The 18,430-nt window shown below is 42.3% G+C and overlaps 1 protein-coding gene across 1 annotated transcript in view; it reads left to right on the forward strand.

Annotated features, from left to right (window-relative positions):
- Nucleotides 1-18,430, forward strand: part of LOC109931017 (rab effector MyRIP-like) — a 102,772-nt gene that overhangs the window by 23,815 nt on the left and 60,527 nt on the right. Inside the window, exons 3-5 of the mRNA XM_048609177.1 lie at nucleotides 9,579-9,676; nucleotides 10,646-10,726; nucleotides 12,448-12,588. Coding sequence (XP_048465134.1) covers nucleotides 9,579-9,676; nucleotides 10,646-10,726; nucleotides 12,448-12,588 — 320 coding nt within the window. The remainder of the gene's footprint in view (nucleotides 1-9,578; nucleotides 9,677-10,645; nucleotides 10,727-12,447; nucleotides 12,589-18,430) is intronic.

Genomic DNA, 18,430 nt, shown 5'->3' on the forward strand with positions numbered 1-18,430 from the left:
TATCCATCTTCTATCCGCCTCCCCCTCTCTCCCTATTTATTTCAGAATCCCCTTCCCCTCCCCCATTTCTGAAGAAGTGTCTAGGACCAAAACGTCAGCCTCTCTGCTCCTATGATGCTGCTTGGCCTGCTGTGTTCATCCAGCTCCACACCTTGTTATCTCCCATTTATTCCTATTCTTTGTTTCCTGTCTGCTAACCAATATTCTATCCATCTCAATACGCTACCTCCGATCCCTTGCACTTTAATTTTGAACATTAATCTCTTATATAGGACTTTGTCAAAAGCTTTCTGAAAATCCAAATAAACCACATCCACTGGTTCCCTGATCAACTCCATGAGTTACATCTTGTACTCTATGCCTTTGCTTATAAAGGCAAGAATCCCAAATGCCTTTTTAACCACCTTATCTACCTGCCCTGCTGATTTCAAGGATCTGTGGAAATGATCACCAAAGTCCCTCTTATTTTCAATACTTTCTGGGGTCCAGTCATTAACAATACTATCCCTTACCTTGTTAGCCCTGCCCATGTGCATTACCTCACACTTCTCTGTGTTTGAATTCCATTTCCACTGCACTGCCCAGCCGATCAGTGCACTGATATCCTCCTGCAGCTTATGGTTACTCTCTTCACTATGTAGCACCCTTCCCACGTTCCTGTCATCTGCAAGCTTCTTGATCATAACCTGTAAATTTATGTCCAAATCATTATTGTGTATCACAAACACAAGTGTCCCACCCTGAGCCCTGTGGAAATGTAGTGGAAACAGACTCCTAGTTACAGAAACATTCCTCCACCATCAGCCTCTGCTTCCTGCCTCTTAGCCAACTTTGGATCCAACAGGCCTCTTTGCCTTGGGTCCCATAGGTTCTTAACTTTCTTGACCAGTCTGCCATGAGGAATGTTATCAAAAGCCTTGCTGAAGTCCACATAGATCATATCAAATGCTTTGCCCCTCATCAAAACTCCTGGTTAGGTCCACAAAAATTTCAATCAGGTTTGTGAAATCCAACCTTCTCTTAAGAAATCCACGTTTTGTTTTAATAACTGAACAATGTTAACAGTCCTCCAGGCCTCTGGCATCTCATCTGTGGCCAGAGAGATTTGAAAATTACTTCCAGAGCCTCTGATATCTCCTCCTGTGCCTCCCTCAACAGCCTCAGATACATCTCATCCACACCTGCAGATTGATCCACTTTAAGGCTTCTAAACCCACTAGTACCTCCTCTTTCTCTGTGTTAGTTTCCTCTGATATTTCACAGTCCTCCACTCTGATGTCTATACCCACATTGTCCTTTTCCATTGTGAAGACTGATGCAGAGTGTTCAATCAGGACTGTGGCATCTTCTGGATCCCCACACAGATGTCCTCTATGGTCTCTGAGGGTCCTGCTCTCTTCCCTGTTATTTTCTTGTTTGCTATATATTTGAAAAATATCTTTGAGTTTTTGTTTATTCTACCAGTCAATTCTCTCTCGTCCTCTCACTTTGGTTTCCAAATTTCCTTTACAGGATCTCCTTGCATCTTTTATTCTCCATGAGGCACTCCTACCATATTTAACCCTTACTGTCTGACATAGCTTTCCTTTTCCAGTGATCCCAGTCTTGGTCCCACCCTTTGTCTGTACAGGAATATATTTACCCCGTACTCTTGCTATTTCCTCATTGAATGCCTCCCTTTGCAGTGACAGTTTTATCTGCAAGTAGCTGCTTCCAGTCCACTTGGACCATATCGTATCTTATTTTATTAAAATCAGACTCTCCCCAGTTTAGAACTTTTATTCCTGGCCCGTACTTAGTCGCATAACTCTTTTTATAGAAAGAGTATCTCCTCATATTTGCCCTAAAGGGTGATCCCTAATTGCAAAACAGAATCTTCTTGTTTTGGAGTCATCCACAAGGGGAAGTATCCTTTACTCATCCAACTTGTCAAGACAATTCAGGATCTTATCAAGACATCCCTCACTCTTCTAAACTCCAGTGAAAATAAGCCCAGTCTGTTCAACCTTTCCTCAGAAGACAACCCGCTTGTTCCCCATATCTAGTAAACCTCCTCTGATCCTTCATTAAATACAGAGAACAAACTGTACACAGTTTTGGAGATGTGGTCTTATCAATGCCCTGTATAACTGAAACATGAACCCACTTAATTTGATGTTCAAACCCTCTAATAACAAGTATAGCATTCCATTAGCCATCTTAATCACCTGTACCTGCATATTAACTTGACGTGACAATTAGCTCCCTCTATACCTTGGAATTCTGCAGTCATTCTCCATTTAAGTAAGTATTCTTCTTTTTATTCTTCCTGCCATAATGAACAATTCCATGTTTTCCAACATTATATTCCATCTGCCTGATTTTTGTCCACTCGTTCAACCTATCTATATCCTTCTGTACACTTATTATGTCCTCATCACAACATACTTCCCTACCTATCTTTATGTCATCTGCCTTAGGTCCCTTCATCTAAGTTGTTGAAATACATTGTAAACCATTGGGGCCCCAGCACAGGACTCCACTCATCACATTCTGCCATTGGAAAAAGGATCATTTAGGCATACCCTGTTTTCTGCTGGCCAGCCAGTCTTCTTGCCATGCTAGTATATTAACTGCTAAATGATATGCATCTACTTTGCACAGTAACCTTTTTTTGGCATCTTGTTCAATGCCTTTTGGAAAGTCCATCAATGGGGCCTAACTATTTGCAGCATATGTTTCTCCAGGGTACACGTCAAGCTTGCTGCCCTATTATTCCTGTTCTCTGCTTCGCTCCCTTCTATTTGCTACTTTTCAGTCTGATGGAACCTTTCCAATTCTAGTAACACATCCTCTACTTCATTAGCCACCCCTTTTAAAGCATTAAGATGAAGTCCATTAGGTCTCAGGGACTTGTCATCTCAGAGCTTCATCAATTTGCTCAGTACCCTTTCCTTCGTGATTGTAGTTTCACCAAGATCCTCTCTTGCTGCTATTATTCGATGTATAGTTGCTACTGCAAAGACTTCTGTCATCTCCAGTGAAGAAAGAGTAAAATATTTGTTTATTTCACCCACCATTTCCTTGTATTACCCCAGTTAACTCTGCATTCTCACTCTCTAGAGGACCTATAGCTCACTTTAAATTTCTAGCTAACTTCCTTTTTAATTTCTTTTCCTTTATTAACCTTTTAGTCATTCTCTGCCGTTGTTTATTTTCCAAGCAATCAACTGACTTGCTCCTTGGCACAATGATATTCTTTTTCCTTAAGCTGATGCTTTCCTTGACTTCTTTTCTTAACCCTATGGTGAGATCTCCCATTGGAAATTGACTTTATGGTAGGAATTTACTTATTTTTGCGTGTTCTGAAATATTCCCTTAAATATCTGTTATTCCTTCTCTAGGATAGAATAAATAGGCAATGTCTTTTCTCCGGGGTGGGGGAGTCCAAAATTAGGGGGCATAGGCTTAAGGTGAGAGGGGAAAGATATAAAAGGGACCTGAGGGGTAACTTTTTCATGGAGAGGGTGGTACGTGTATGGAATGAGCTGCCAGAGGAAGTGGTGGAGACGGGTATAATCACAACATTTAAAAGGCATCTGGATGGGTTTATGAATAGTTTAGAGGGAGATCAGTCAAATGCTGGCAAATGGGACTAGATTTATAATTCCAAGACTAATATAGCCTGCTCTCTGGTGGGTTTTAGAATGTGTTGCCCTAAAAAAACACTATCAATTGCCGATCAGATTTTTCCAGTCTGTATGCAAACAAAGTCACCATCATTTATCTGTCCCTTTGTAACAACCACCCCTTTTGTTTTCTTGTACACCATCCTACATTGTGGTTTTTGGTCTGTAGACCAATCCCATATGTACCTTCCTTCCCTTGCTAATCCTCACATCCATCTTGGTGGATTCTACTTCCTAATCTCCTGATTAAAGTCATCACTAACTATTGAACCAGTGATTGCAGACCCTCTACAATATGGTTAACTCTTAATTGCCCTCTGAACTGGCCCAGCAAGCCACTCAATTGCAGTCAAGAAGGCAAGAGAAAAGGGCAGCTGGGGATGGGAGGTAAATCCTTAACTCCATTAATGGAAGGAAAAGGAACAACAGTGTGAGGTTGATTTTGTGGTTGTGTCACCTGCCAGATCTGAGCTGCCTGTTAACAGTGAACAGTCTGACGTGCCGTTTTCTGACTGTTGGAACGAAACAACTACACAAACAATTCCAACCCATATAAATGCTAGACTGTAACTTTACTCTGAGTCACTCAGTTTTGGTTACTGTTCAGGCAAATGATACATTTAAGGTAGGGGTCAGCTAGTTGGACAGTCGGTTTGTGATGCAGAGTGACACCATCAGCATGGGTTCAATTCCCACACAGGTCCCACCTTCTCAATCTCTCCCCTTGCCTTAGGTGTGCTAACCCTTAGGTTAAATCACCACCAGTAGTCTCTGTCTAATGAGAGAGCGAGTGACTTATGGTGACTTAATTACATTTCCAGCTTCTGAATCTGGAGGTGTGAGGGGCACAGGAAGAAGACAGGGCTGGTGGTTGGAAGGCCAAGGGTAACTTGGCAGGGACTGTGAAAACAGTGGGCTGACGTTTCTTCAGTGCTTATCAGATCTGACCTCATTAGATGTGGTCGCCACTGACTGGGCCTGTGATGGTTCTAAACTCACCTCCTTTCTGAACGAGCCAGTGCAGACTCACAGAGCTGAATAGCTTTCTCCTGTCATGTACCCTTCTGGGATTCCACGGCTTCGTGAGTTCCCCTGTTTTCCAATGGATTGCCTATTTCTCCTTCAGTACTAACCGTGCATCAAAAAACTTCCTTCATTTTTCAAGTTAAACATTCCGTTAACAATTTTAAATTTTCTAATCCATTTAACACTGCTGCTCCCATCTTTTTGATTTGATTAGATTTATTGTTTTGATTTATTATTGTCACGTGTACCTAAGTACAGTGAAGCGTTTTGTTTTGCATGCAACAGTAAATCATAACGTACAAAGACACAAAAATCATAGGGTGATTGAACAGAGTGAGGAATACAAAGTTACAGCTGCAGAAAAGGTGTACAAAAAGCAAGATCAATATTAGATTTGAAATTTGAGAGGGCCATTCAGAAATCTCATAACAGTGAGGAAGAAACTGTTCTGGAACCTGTTGGTACGTGTCTTTAAGCTTTTGGAGGGGAAGGTCTTATAAGATCACACATACATCCTTAGATAAAATCCAAAAGAACTGTGGATGATGTAAATCAGGCACAAAAACAGAAGTTGCTAGAAAAACTCAGCAGGTCTGGCAGCATCTGTGAAGAAACCTGAGTTCTGAGGAAGGGTCACCAGACCCGAAACGTTAACTCTGACTTTTTCTTCACAGATGCTGCCAGACCTGCCGAGTTTTTCCAGCAACTTCTGTTTTTGTTTTACATCCTTAGATAGATTGGAAAACAAAGATCATCATCCGCTAGGCAGTTCCTATTTGAATTCTAGTTTCCTTACATCCTGGTTTGCCCTGTCATTGATGCTGTGCCAAAGCAAAGGACCTAGGTAGCTGAAGGTATGATTCATGACATTGTAGTGAAGAAGGAAAGGATAGAAGAGGTTTGAATAAAGAGAAATTGTTCTCAGTGGCTGAGGGTTTCTTAACAAGAGGGTAAACATTATAAGGTGATTGGCAAAACAGTCGGACAGGAAATGTTCGTTGTCATTTTGGGCCGGCACGCTGGGCTCAGTGGTTAGCACTCCTTCCTCACAGCACCAGGGATACGGGTTTGATTCCACCCTGGGGCATCAAAGTCAAGAAGGGCTTTAAATAGGAGGATGAGGATTTTAATTCTGAGAGATTGGTGCACCAGGAGCCAGATTGGCTCAGCAAGGATGGAGTCATTGGTGAGCCAGGGGTCTCCTCCAGGTCAGGGTACAGGTAACAGACTTCTGGATAAGTTAGGAGCAAATTACTGCAGATGCTGGCATCTGTACTAAAAGCAAAAATTGGTGGAGATCACAGCAGGTCGGGCAATATCCATGGGAAGAGAGCAAGCTAATGTTTTGAGTCTATATGACTCTTCATCAGAGTTGGATGAGTTGCAGTTTAAGGAGATTGTAAGACAGGAGGTCTCCACAAGAGCATCAGAAAAGTTCAGCCTGGAAATGATATTGGGAAAACTTGAGGATTTCAGCAAAGGACCAGGGACAACGATTGGTGATGTTATTTGGGTGAAATTAGGTAGTTTTTGCAAAAGAGAGTTACAAAATAGGAAGCTTAGTTCAGAGTCAAATATGACAACTTCCCAATATTTTGCTGGACGGTATTATGGCTGCTCCAAAATCATGTGGCAGGTAAACAGCGTGACCGTACAGCAGCAGTGGAGACTATGAGAAAGTTAGTGGATAGATAGAACTGAGGACCCTCAGCATTCCTGCAGAAATTGATGACTATAGGTAATAATGTCAAGGTGCAGCTCGTAAATGAAGAGTAAGGGTATAGGTTAGATCTGCAGGAAACTCCAGAGGTCATAGCGCAGAGATAAAATGGTTTGGTGAAATTAGAACTAACCACACACAGTTGCATGGCAACATAGGGTGGGGGAAGACAGAAACAATGTTGAATCCTTGCAAAAGCCTTGGTTAGACCAAAGCAATGATCAGTGCAACATACAGGGGTGTGATGGATTAGGCATTGATGCCTTTGACAGTATCATGATGAGAAATTATAGTTTTGAGAAATGATTAAAATACTGAGCATTCCATAAAGCTAGGGAGAAGCTTTTTAAACAAAAAATTAAAATAATTATCATCCACAGAACAATGTACAGTTTAGGCCTCCATATTTCAAAGGAGTGTAGGGACACTGGAGTATGTCTAGAAAAAGTTTGCGAGGATGATTCCAGCAGTGAGAGGAAAACAGCCTCCACATATCCCAGCTTGTCATATCGTTGTATCTCAAAATAGATACCATTTGCTCAATGAAATACAACACTACAGCTGCACTGCCTCAAATCCAGCTCTCTGAAAATGAATGTTGTTCAAACAATTAGCGTTCTTTAAAATTCATTTTCGTTTACTTCTTATTTTAAGCAGATTGTCCTTATGGACTTCGGGGATTTGACAGGTAGATGTGGAAAGGTTGTTTCTCCTTGTAGGAGAGTCTAGGATCAGTGGGCATCATCTCCAAATCATGGGTCACACATTTATGACAGAGATGAGAAGGCTGTGAATCTGTGGAATTCTTTACCACAAAGGCCTGTTGAAGGTGGATCATTAAGTATATTCAAGGCTGTAATAGACAGATTTGTAATCCGTTCTGAGGAAGGGTCACCGGACCCGAAACGTTAACTCTGTTTTTTCCTTCACAGCTGCTAGACCTGCTGAGCTTTTCCAGCAACTTCTGTTCTTGTTCCAGATTTATAATCAGTCAGGGTTATGGGGAAAAGGCAGGAAAGTAGACTTGAGAATAATCAGATCAGTTATGATCTCATTGAATGGTGTAGCAGGCCTAATGGGCTGAATGGCCTACATCTGCACCTACATCTAATTGTCTTATGTAGGGAGGAAAGGGGAGCGTAAAAGACATAAATCCAACACATCAGCAGTAACTTGGCTTTTAATCAGAAGTGCTTTGCAATCATATCAGTTTGACCTTCCTATGCTCCCAATTCGCTGAGTAAGCCCTTCTGATTTGAATTAATGCATTCCAATGTTTTGAATGTGGAAAACCAGCAAGTTCTGAAATCTCACGTGGCCTCAGTGCAGAAGCTGCTGAATCTGAGAGAGCATTTGCCTGTAATAATATTTGAAGAAGCACTGAGTTAGCAGATCAGACGTTCCTCCCACCCCACATGGTCTGACCGGGACCTATTCTGAACAAGAACAACGCCTCCCAAAGAAACAAAGCTGAGGGTGAAGCTGTGAAATGACATGGGTGAGAGATCTCTCAAAGCCGAAGAAGCAATACGTTAGCAAGTTTCAGCTCAATTAGGATCACTGGTCAAAGGAACCCGTCTGCTTTTATACCTCGAGGATAGGATTCAGAAAGTCAGCTTCCCTGTTATGAGCGAAGATGTAATTTTTGGGGGGGTGTGGCTGTGAGCGGTGTTAAGTCATTATTCTTTCTCTGAGCCCATTGTATTGATTTTCCCGATCTCTATAATAGACTCATAACAGTGTCAATTCATGGCATGTGAACAAATAAATGTGCTGGATAAAAACTCAAAATACAATCACCACTGTATTGGAAAACAAATTGAATTGGATACAGGGATAAAGAAGGTCTAAAAAAACTTACACAACCTCATTGTTCTGTCTATCAGTGCAGAGAATATCATGCTGGCATTTGAAGTCTGCAGTCTGATGTATCTGAAGAAGAGCCATACTGGACATGAAATGTTAGCTCTGTTTTCCTCTCCAGACACACTGCTGGACCTGCTGAGTTTCTCCAGCACTTTCTGATTTTAGTTCACATTTCCAGCATCTGTAGCTTTTTTGTTTTTATTGTAAACTGTCCATTGTTGCTCAATATCAATTGTCATCAGTAGATAAGTGCGTCGGATCTTCAGCTTTAGTGCTGTTGGGCTGAGCATATCAATGGTGTTTTTTAATGATTCCTGTCCTGACTGTTTTAAAAGACTAAGCTGCCAATTCAGGTTCTGACCCCTGACTGACGCATGAGCTGGCAAACTGGAGCAGCAAACCCAATTTCTGTCTCGCCCACATGTTTTGGATCATTCATTTTAAGGAATGAGGGATTGGGAATGCTGCAAAATCAGGCAAAACTCTGCTTACGAGAAACTGTGCAGCAGAAGCAGAACCAGTGGATGAGAAACTTTACACATTACCAGCTGCTAAACAAGGCCCCAGTTCAAGATGCACTCATCAAAATTGAAGGGAAGAAATTGTGGGTAAAGATATTGCCACAAGGGATGAGGGAGTTGTCCTATAAGGAGGGACCTGAGTCTATATCCTCTGGTGATTAGAAGAATGAGAGGTGATCGCAGTGAAACATACAAGACTCTGAAGAGGCTTGACAGAGTAGACCCTGAGAGATTGTCTTCACTGATGTGGGGAATCTAAAACGTAGGGGCACAGCTTCAAGATGACAGGTCAATCACAATGAAGAATGATTACTTTACACAAAAAAAATGGTGAATCTTTGGGATGACCTCCATCAGAAGGTGTGGATGCTCTGTTGTTGAATAGATTGGGGTGGACGGGTTTTTGGTGTCTCAGGGAATCAGTGGATTTGGGGAATAGACAGGAAAATAGACGGGAGTGGAAGCCCAAGATCAGCGATAATCGTACTGAATGGCAGAGCAGGCTCAACGTGCCAAATAACCTACTCCAGTTCCTATTTCTTGTGTTTTAAAGGGAATGAGAAGTTAAGTCACCGATTGAGAATACAAACAGCAAAAAGCCAAATGATTGTACACTTTTGAACTATCTAGATTTCATTTTAATCTTCATATGGATGTGCGGCCATTTATTTAGCACATTCCCTCGGTGTTAAAGACAAAACTAAAACCTGATGTATTCTGATGCTGCTGCACGTTTCATGAATAGTGTAAAGCTTAATGTGTCATCTCTTGTTAAAGGTCACACAATCACTGAAACTCTAGCTGCGGCCTTGCGGGTGGCTGAGGAAGCAGTTGAAGAGGCTATCACCAAAGCAGAGTCCTTCAGTGACAGTTTGGTGAGTTCCTACATCGGTGACGTTACAATGCAATAAATACAGCACAGGAACAGGTCCTTTGGCCCACCAAACCTGCGCTAATCCCTCATCCTTATTCAGACCCGCTACTTATTGTCCATGTGCAGTTTCTATCCCTCTGTTTGCCTCACGTTCATGTGTCTATCAAGATATGCCTTAAACGTTGCTAATGTGCCTGCTTCCACCATCTCCATTGGCAGTGCGTTCTAGGTACCAACCACCCTCTGGGTGAAAAATTTTCCCCACACTTCTCCCCTAAACTTTCCCCCTGTCACCTTGAACCTGTTCCCTCTTGTAGTTGACCTTTCCACCCTGGGAAAAAGCCTTTGACTATCAACTCTAGCTGTGCTTCTCATGATTTTGTAGACCTCTATCAGATCGTGCCCTCAGTCTCCATCTTTCCAGTGAAAACAATCCAAGTTTATCAAACCTCTCCTCATAACTAAAACCCTCCAGACCAGGCAACATCCTGGTAAACCTCCTCTGCACCCTCTCCAAAGCATCCACGTCCTTCTGGTAGTGTGGTGATCAGAACTGCACGCAATATTCCAAATGCAACCTAATTAAAGTTTTATGCAGCTGTAACATAACTTGCTAACTTTTATATTCACTGCCCCAGCCAATGAAGGCAAGCATGCTGCATACCTTCTTGATCACCATATCCATTTGTGTTGCCACTCTCTGTGGACTTGTATGCCCAGATCCCTCTGTACATCAATGATCCTAAGGGTTCTGTCATTTATTGTATAATTCATACCTGAATTTGATCTTCCAAAAGGCATCACCTCGCATTTGTCCGGATTAAACTCCATCTGCCATTTCACTGGCCAAATCTGCAAACTGTTTATATCCCCCTATATCCTTTGTGCAGGTTTCAGAGCAACTTGTCTCCTGTGTGATCACTGCTGCTTTTATCTTCTGCAGGTAATGTAGCACTTTGTCTGTTTGCAGGAAAAACAAAACGAGAGCCATTATTTACAAGAGCACAAGGAGGAACTGATCGAAGAACTTGCTACAACTATAATGCAAAAGGTCTGTGTTTCCCACACTGAAGTATTGCAAGAGAGAATGAATTATTATTCCACAGCAGAGTAAGTTTACAATATTTGTTAGTGTGGGATCATGTTATATATCCCAAAAGATTTCAAGACCAAAAAGCACTGTCAATGGACCTTGAAGATTCTTGTTGAAGAGCCTAATCTGATCTAGTGTCCAAAGTTACCAGCCTGATATAGGCCACAAAAATACAGGTGTTAATCACACTGGTAAAGAAGGAGGTTGTACTGTTAATGGGGCCATTTTACACACAGCTTTGTTGTAGTTAATAGAGACAATGTGTACAATAATGTTGATTTCCATCTTTGGAACAACAAAGCTTCTTCACTTCACAGATGTTGAGCTCCAAAGAAAGGAAACATTGTGTTTCAGATATACACTGTTTTCACTGCGGACACAGGAACACACAGTTGGGGATTTTCATGTTTTGTCATACCCGCCATGGGAGAAAAATGCCCAGAAGATAACAGAAGAATGGGCCCATCATCTCAATGGGAAGTGAGTGTGAGAGCCAGGCCCACCTTGAAATATGCCACAGGGACTGCCAAGCACCAAAGCAGACCAGTCAAAAGGCTCAACTCCATTCTCTAGGCCAACTCCATGGTTGAATATTAGATCCCCTAACCCTCATCCCTCACATTTCCCAAACCCTCCTCCCTTACCTCTCTACTCCCTTTCCATGCCCTATCCATTCCCATTGATCCTTAAATCCTGATGCCAACTTAGTGGCAAATCATTTCAATACATAACACCCCCATCAATTCACCACCTTTTGCTCTTAGACCCTCCATGCCAACACACCCAGTAACTACATGGGCAGAATAACCATTTTGAGATGAAATACAATGAAGTACTGAGTATCTAATACACATTTCACTCTGTCAGAAGAAACCCAGATTAATGAAGTCCATTCAATACATTTGAAACTCTTGAAGTACTTAATCACTTATAAACATAAAGATTTGCATTTATAACCCTGCATTAAAGATAGCTAATTTCTTAATAACTTATTGGTTAATCAAACTGTGGTTGTACAGCCTCCCCACTGTGGATAGTGGCAGGTTGTGAAAGTGAGTTAAGCAATAATACTATAACGATCCATCAATAAACATTTGTTAAAAATGCAGGCAGTAATGTTGTCTTCAACTCAGAGTCATGGATAGACTGCCTCTGTTTTCATTTAGAGAGAGGGAGGTTTTAAAAACCTTGACAGATTTACAGTTCCAGAGATCATATTCACCTATTATGAGCATTTACGCTTTGTCTAATAAAATCATAAGTCACTCACTACTGTAAAAATGACATTTGTTTGAATTCAGCCTTCTGTCCAATTTACCCCATTAGGTTTGACTTCCTCTCTTGCTTCACTCCTGTTTTCCCAATTGATGAAAACAGGCTGTATCAGAAATGTGGCCAGGACTTCTGGATCCAAGGTGCCAGCACTGCTTTGGGGAAACTGCGGAGTCTGTATGACTTGACAAAAATCTAAAATTTCGTGGTGCCCCTGCCCCTGGCTCTGAACCAGATGGGACCAGGTTCAAGTGTTGGTCACGTACACAGTGATGTGACACAGATGAGCGGGTGAATGACCAATCTGCCAATCCTTCCAACATGCCCATGGCAAGTGGTACGAGACTCTGGGGCCATTGTCTACTTATTGTGAACACCAAGATACTACTGCCTTCTGTTTATTGCAGGTGATAAAGAGGAAGAAGTCTGGGAGCGGATTGACTGATTCTGAATCTGAACAGTCACATTCGCAGAACAGAGCCTCAATCTATCCGCTTTCCATGAAAGAAAATGCCCCTGAGAACCGCAGTAGGATGTCACATCTGTGGGTAAGTTCAACAGCATTATTTCCATTTCCAGGTTTCCAGTTGCAAGCAAAGAATATGTGATATTATGCCGGAGACTGTGGCTGTGTTTATCGAGTGTAGGATGTAGCTTCCCTTATTTATTTTCACAAGCGTTTTCAGCCAAATACTGACAGAATGTGGTGTTGATAATGGTAAATCTCTGCCCTTTACTCATCTGCTGTGCCCATGTTGGCAGGATGAGTAGATTGGCCACCTATCCACATGCCTGCTGTTGCCATGACCAACAAGACCAGGAATGTCACTTAGGCTCAGAGGCAGGACCACTATCTCACTGAGCCAGCAATGAAGGCCAGAAAAGTTCTTTTTTTTAAAATTCATTTTCTTTATTTATTCATTTGTGGGATGTGAGCATTGCTGGCTGGGCCAGCATTTATTGCCTGTCCCTGCTGCCATTGCGAAGGTGGTGGTGAGCTGCCTTCTTGAACCACTGCAGTCCACCTGCTGTGGGTTGACACACAATCCCATTCGGGAGGGTATTCCCGGAATGGCAATATATTTCCAAATCAGGATGCTGAGTGGCTTGGAGGGAAACCTGAAGGTGGTGGCGTTCCCATATATCTGCTGCCCTTATCCTTCTAGATGGAAGTGGTTGTGTGTTTGGAAGGTGCTGTCTGAGGATCTTTAGTGAATTTCTGCAGTGCATCTTGTAGATAGTACATACTGCTGCTACTGAGCGTCAATGGTGGAGGGAGTGGATGCTTGTAGATGTAGTGCCAATCAAGCGGGCTGCTTTGTCCTGGATGGTGTCAAGCTTCTTGAGTGTTGTTGGGGCTGCACTCATCCAGGCAAGTGGGGAGTATTCCATCATGATCCTAACTTATGTCTTGTGGATGATAGATAGGGAGTTAATAGAACATAGAACAGTACAGCACAGTACAGGCCCTTCGGCCCACGATGTTGTGCCAAACTTTTACCCTAAACCTAAGGTCTATCTAACCTCCACCCCTACCTTTTACTATCATCCATATGCCTATCTAATAGCCGCTTAAATTACCCTAATGAGGCCGACTCCTCTACCCTCTCCAGCAATGCATTCCACGCCCCGACCACTCTTTGAGTAAAGTACCTACCTCTGACGTCTCCCCTTAAGTTGTTCCTTAAGGAGTTGCTCCTTAAGGTGAGGTAAGTAAAGATGAAAAAGCTGGAAGTCAGAAACATTTCAGTTTGTGTCGTTGTCACCTGCTTCCATTAAAACAAACAAGTTGGCTTTCTGGAGACGAACAATTAAGACAATGTTCTTCAAACTGGACAGTTGTTATCCTTGTGCAAGTTTGTACCTATCGCTTTTCAACAATTTCCTCTGTAATGGTAATGACAAAGATCAGGGAATTTCAGGAAATGAGATTTCCAACATCCAGTGTACTCAGAAGAGTATAATATTTAGTTCAGGAATACTTTTAGGTTAAAAAATGGAAAATATTTAAGAAATTAACTCAATTGATAATATCAGACTCAAATTCTTGATCAAAAACAGAAATTGCTGGAAAAGCTCGGCAGGTCTGGGGAGAGAAAGCACAGTTACATGTTGAGTCCAGTGACTCTTCATCAGAACAGGTCAGAAGAAGAGTCACTGGACTCAAAATGTAACTGTGCCTTCTCTCCATAGACCTGCTGAGTTTTTCCAGCAATTTCTGTTTTTGTTTCTGATTTCCAGCATCCGCAGTTCTTTGGGTTTTTTTTTGCTTAAATCTTGTATTGATTCGCCAGCTACATAGGAGGAAACTGCACAGCGTCAGAATTTATATGGAAATGTTCAAGGCTATGGTTACATTGGACAACACTGTGGGTGTCAGAACAGTATATGGTATAATGGATGGCATTCAAAACAGACTCACTGAAAACCCATGTACTGACACACTGCTGCTGGTGGGAACAAGGCATAACGAAGAGCTACACATGCACAGACAATCACAGTGCACATCGTGCACATGTACCACTCTCCCTGGTACCTTTTTTATTAGTGGCAGGAGATATAATGATACTTTTAGGGGAAGTGTGGTAGTCTTCAGAAAGTGACAGAAAGACATACTGATAGAATTTAACGAAGAGGTATGTGAGGAAGCACATGTGAAACAGCAATTGAGCAGGGCTCTGAGCCCTGTTTCTGTACTCTGCATTTAATGTCATCCAATGGGTACAGTAGTTGGGAAGTCACGTACAGGACATTGGCTAGGCCACTTCTGGAATATTAGGCTCCGTTCTGGTCTCCCTGCTATAGGAAGGATGTTGTGAAACTTGAAAGGATGCAGATAAGATTACCAAGGATGTTGCCAGGGTTGGAGGGTTTGAGCTACAGGGAGAGGCTGGGGCTATTTTCCCTCGAATGTCAGAGGCTGAGGGGTGACCTTATAGAGGTTTATAAAATCATAAGGGACATGGATAGGGTAAACAGCCTAAGGTCTTTTTCCCAAGGTAGGGCTGTCCAAAACTAGAGGGCATAGGTTTAAGGAGAAAGGGGGATAGATATAAAAGGGACCTAAGGGGCAACTTTTTCACACAGAAGGTGGTGTGTGTATGGAATAAGCTGCTAGAGGAAGTGGCGGAGGCTGGTACAATGACAACATTTAAAAGGCATCTGGATGGGTATGAGTAGGAAGGGTTTAGAGGAATATGGGCCAAATGCTGGCAATGGGACTAGATTAATTTAGGATATCTGGTCGGCATGATCAAGTTGAACCAAAGGGTCTGTTTCCATGCTGTACAGCTCTATGGCTCTATTCTGTGTAATGACCATAACAATTGTCCTAGTAATACTCATTCATGTTGATACAACACACCCTTGTTACTTTTACATTCGTCAACATGAGGTTAAGCAACAGCTTGACTTTTAGCAGGAAGGGAAACGAAAGTTATTTGTAAAGAAGACACAACTGCTATCTCTCAATTCACTTTAACTAAAGTTACACTCGCTTCTATGTGTCTAATCTAATACAATATTCGTGAACCACAACCAGTCAGGGATGTCGTTGTTGACAAAACTTTGGTGTAGCTGCATCTTTCTTAAGAAAAAGTTAGGGACTTGATGTAGAAATGGAAAACATGATCCACTTTCAGCCTCTGGAGTGTGCAGAGTATTTACAGCTGAGGATGATGCACGACTAATGCAGACCTTCAGTTGGCTCCAGAATGGAGCTGAACCATACACACAGCTTTTAAATCAATGTCACAGGGATAAACCGCATTGTGCACTCAGAGAACAAATGATATACTTCAGATTACGCAGCAACTATAAATCAAGCTTTGGCATGCTCTAGGCTAGATTAACTCTGCACCTAAACCTGAACAGCAGATTCATGTTCAAGAAAAGAAAACAGGTCCTACATTTATGTAGAGACTTCTGTGACTTCAGGATTTTACAAAATTCTTCACAGCTGAAGATGTACTTTCTTTAGCGGCACAATGACTCAGTGGTTAGCTGCTGCCTCACAGTGCCAGGGACCTGGGTTCGATTCCACCCTCGGCCGACTGTCTGTGTGGAGTTTGCACATTCTCCCTGTGTCTGCGTGGGTTTCCTCCGGGTGCTCCGGTTTCCTCCCACAGTCCAAAGATGTGCAGGTTAGGTGGAATGGCCATGCTAAATTGCCCCATAGTGCCAACACCTTCAATTCCATCTCTATGTTCCCTTTGCCACCATTACCGTTCCCATTGTCTTTGGCTCTGGGCACCCTCACTATCTGTTCCACTTACCCCCTCCTCCCCCTCTGTCTACAGCATAAAAGACACCATTTTCCAACTGGTTTCAGTTCTGAAGAGTTACGTCAGATTCGAAACATTAGCTCTGTTTTTCTCTCTCTGCAGATGCTGTCACACCTGCTGAGTTTCTCCAGCACATTCAGTTTTTTTTAAATTTCCGGCCCCTACAGTATTGTACTATTATCTGCCTGGCAGATCTCATGGTTCATTTGGCAGTCAGCTCCCACATTGTAAATGTTGATCCCAGCTGAGGCAACATTCAAAGCATCATTTTTCCAGCAATTTCTGTTTGTGATTCTGATTTCTAGCACCCACAGTTCTTTTGGATTTTTTGTTCGGAGCATTATAATCCAACTCACTGTAACTATGCTGGTAGGAATCACAGGAGGGGAAATGGAAATAAATCAGTGCAATGTGCTCCTGACTAGGTATATTAGTGTCCTTTAATTGTTGTAACTATGCCCGCATCCACCACTTCCTCAGGAAGCTCATTCCACACGCAAACCACCCTCTGTGTAAAAAAATTTACCTCTCATGTTTTTTTAAAATCTCTGTCCTGTCACCTTAAAAATATGCCCTGTAGTCTTGAAATCCCCCATCTAAGGAAAAGACACCCACCGTTAACCCTAACTATACCCCTTATGATTTTATAAACCTCAACCTCATCTCTCAACCTGCTGCTCTCCAGTGAAAAAAATCTCAGCCTATCCAATCTTTCTCTATAATTCAAACCTTCCATATCTGCCAACGTCCTGTTAAATCTCTTCTGAACCCTTCCCAGCTTAATAATAGATCCCTCTTTGAAACTCATTGCACTACCTTCAAGACTTGGTAGATGTGAGGTCATGTTATGGCTGTACAGGACATTGGTTAGGCCACTATTCGAATACTGTGTGCAATTCTCCTCTCCCTGCTATAGGATGTTGTGAAACTTGAAAGGGTTCAGAAAAGATTTACAAGCATGTTGCCAGGGCTGGAGACTTTGAGCTATAGGGAGAGGCTCAGACTAATTTCCCGGGAGTGTGGGAGGCTGAGGGTGACCTTATAGGTGTTTATGAGGGGCATGGAGAGGGGAAAGAGACAAGGTCTTTTCCCCAAGGTGGGAGGAGTCCAGAACTAGAGGGCATAGGTTTAAGGTGAGAGAGGAAAGATTTAAAGGGACCTAAGGGGCAACATTTTCACACAGAGGGTGGTGTGTGTACGGAATGAGCTGCCAGAGGAAGTAGTGGAGGCTGGTACAATTACAACATATAAAAGGCTTCTGGATGGGAATATAAATAGGAAGGGTTTAGAGGGATATGGGCCAAATACTGACAAATAGGACTAGACTTATTTAGGATATCTGGTTGGCATGGACGATTTGGACCGAAGGGTCTGTTTCTGTGCTGTACAATTCTATGAATCTATGTTGAGAAAACTTTGGTGGACAGGATAGAAAATCAGAAAATTATTTAAATAAAGAGAGAATACTGCGGTGCAGACGGATTTCAATGTCTTTGTACTTGAATCTCACAATTCTAACATGCAGGTACGGCAAATAATCGGGAAAGTGAAGGAAATGGTGGCCTAAAGGCTTTTTATAAGCCCAATAAATTGCCAGTGGAATGGAATATAAAGTAGGGAATAAAAACAGAAAAGGCTGGAGAAACACAGCAGGTGTGGCTGCATTCTGCGGAGAGAGAAACAGTTAACATTTCAAGTCCGAAACAACTTCTTCACATCTGCAGCGAGGTGGAACTGTGAACTTTTTTTATGATTGGAAAAGGTGGAGTGGTCCGGGAATGGTTAGAGAGTGCGGGAGGAGTTAAAACACTGCAAATGCTGGAATTCTGAACTAGATGCAAAACACTGAACAGGTCGGGTATATCTGTGAGGAGAGTTGAAGGCAATGGCAAAGTGTCTTATTTCTGGACAGGTAATGCAAAAGTTCTTCCCTGTGTTCAAATACCTACGGCACGTGGTGGAATGTCATTATTTTGGAACTGAAAACTCGTCTTATTAATGGTTATGTAGTGGTAATGTCACTCGACCACAAAGCCAGTACCCCAGGCTAATCTTCTGAGAGTGTGGATTCAAATGCCACCATAGCACCTGGTGATAACATAATGTA

The sequence above is a fragment of the Rhincodon typus genome, chromosome 2, assembly GCF_021869965.1.
Source record: "Rhincodon typus isolate 14 chromosome 2, sRhiTyp1.1, whole genome shotgun sequence".
Classification (NCBI taxonomy): Eukaryota; Metazoa; Chordata; class Chondrichthyes; order Orectolobiformes; family Rhincodontidae; genus Rhincodon; species Rhincodon typus.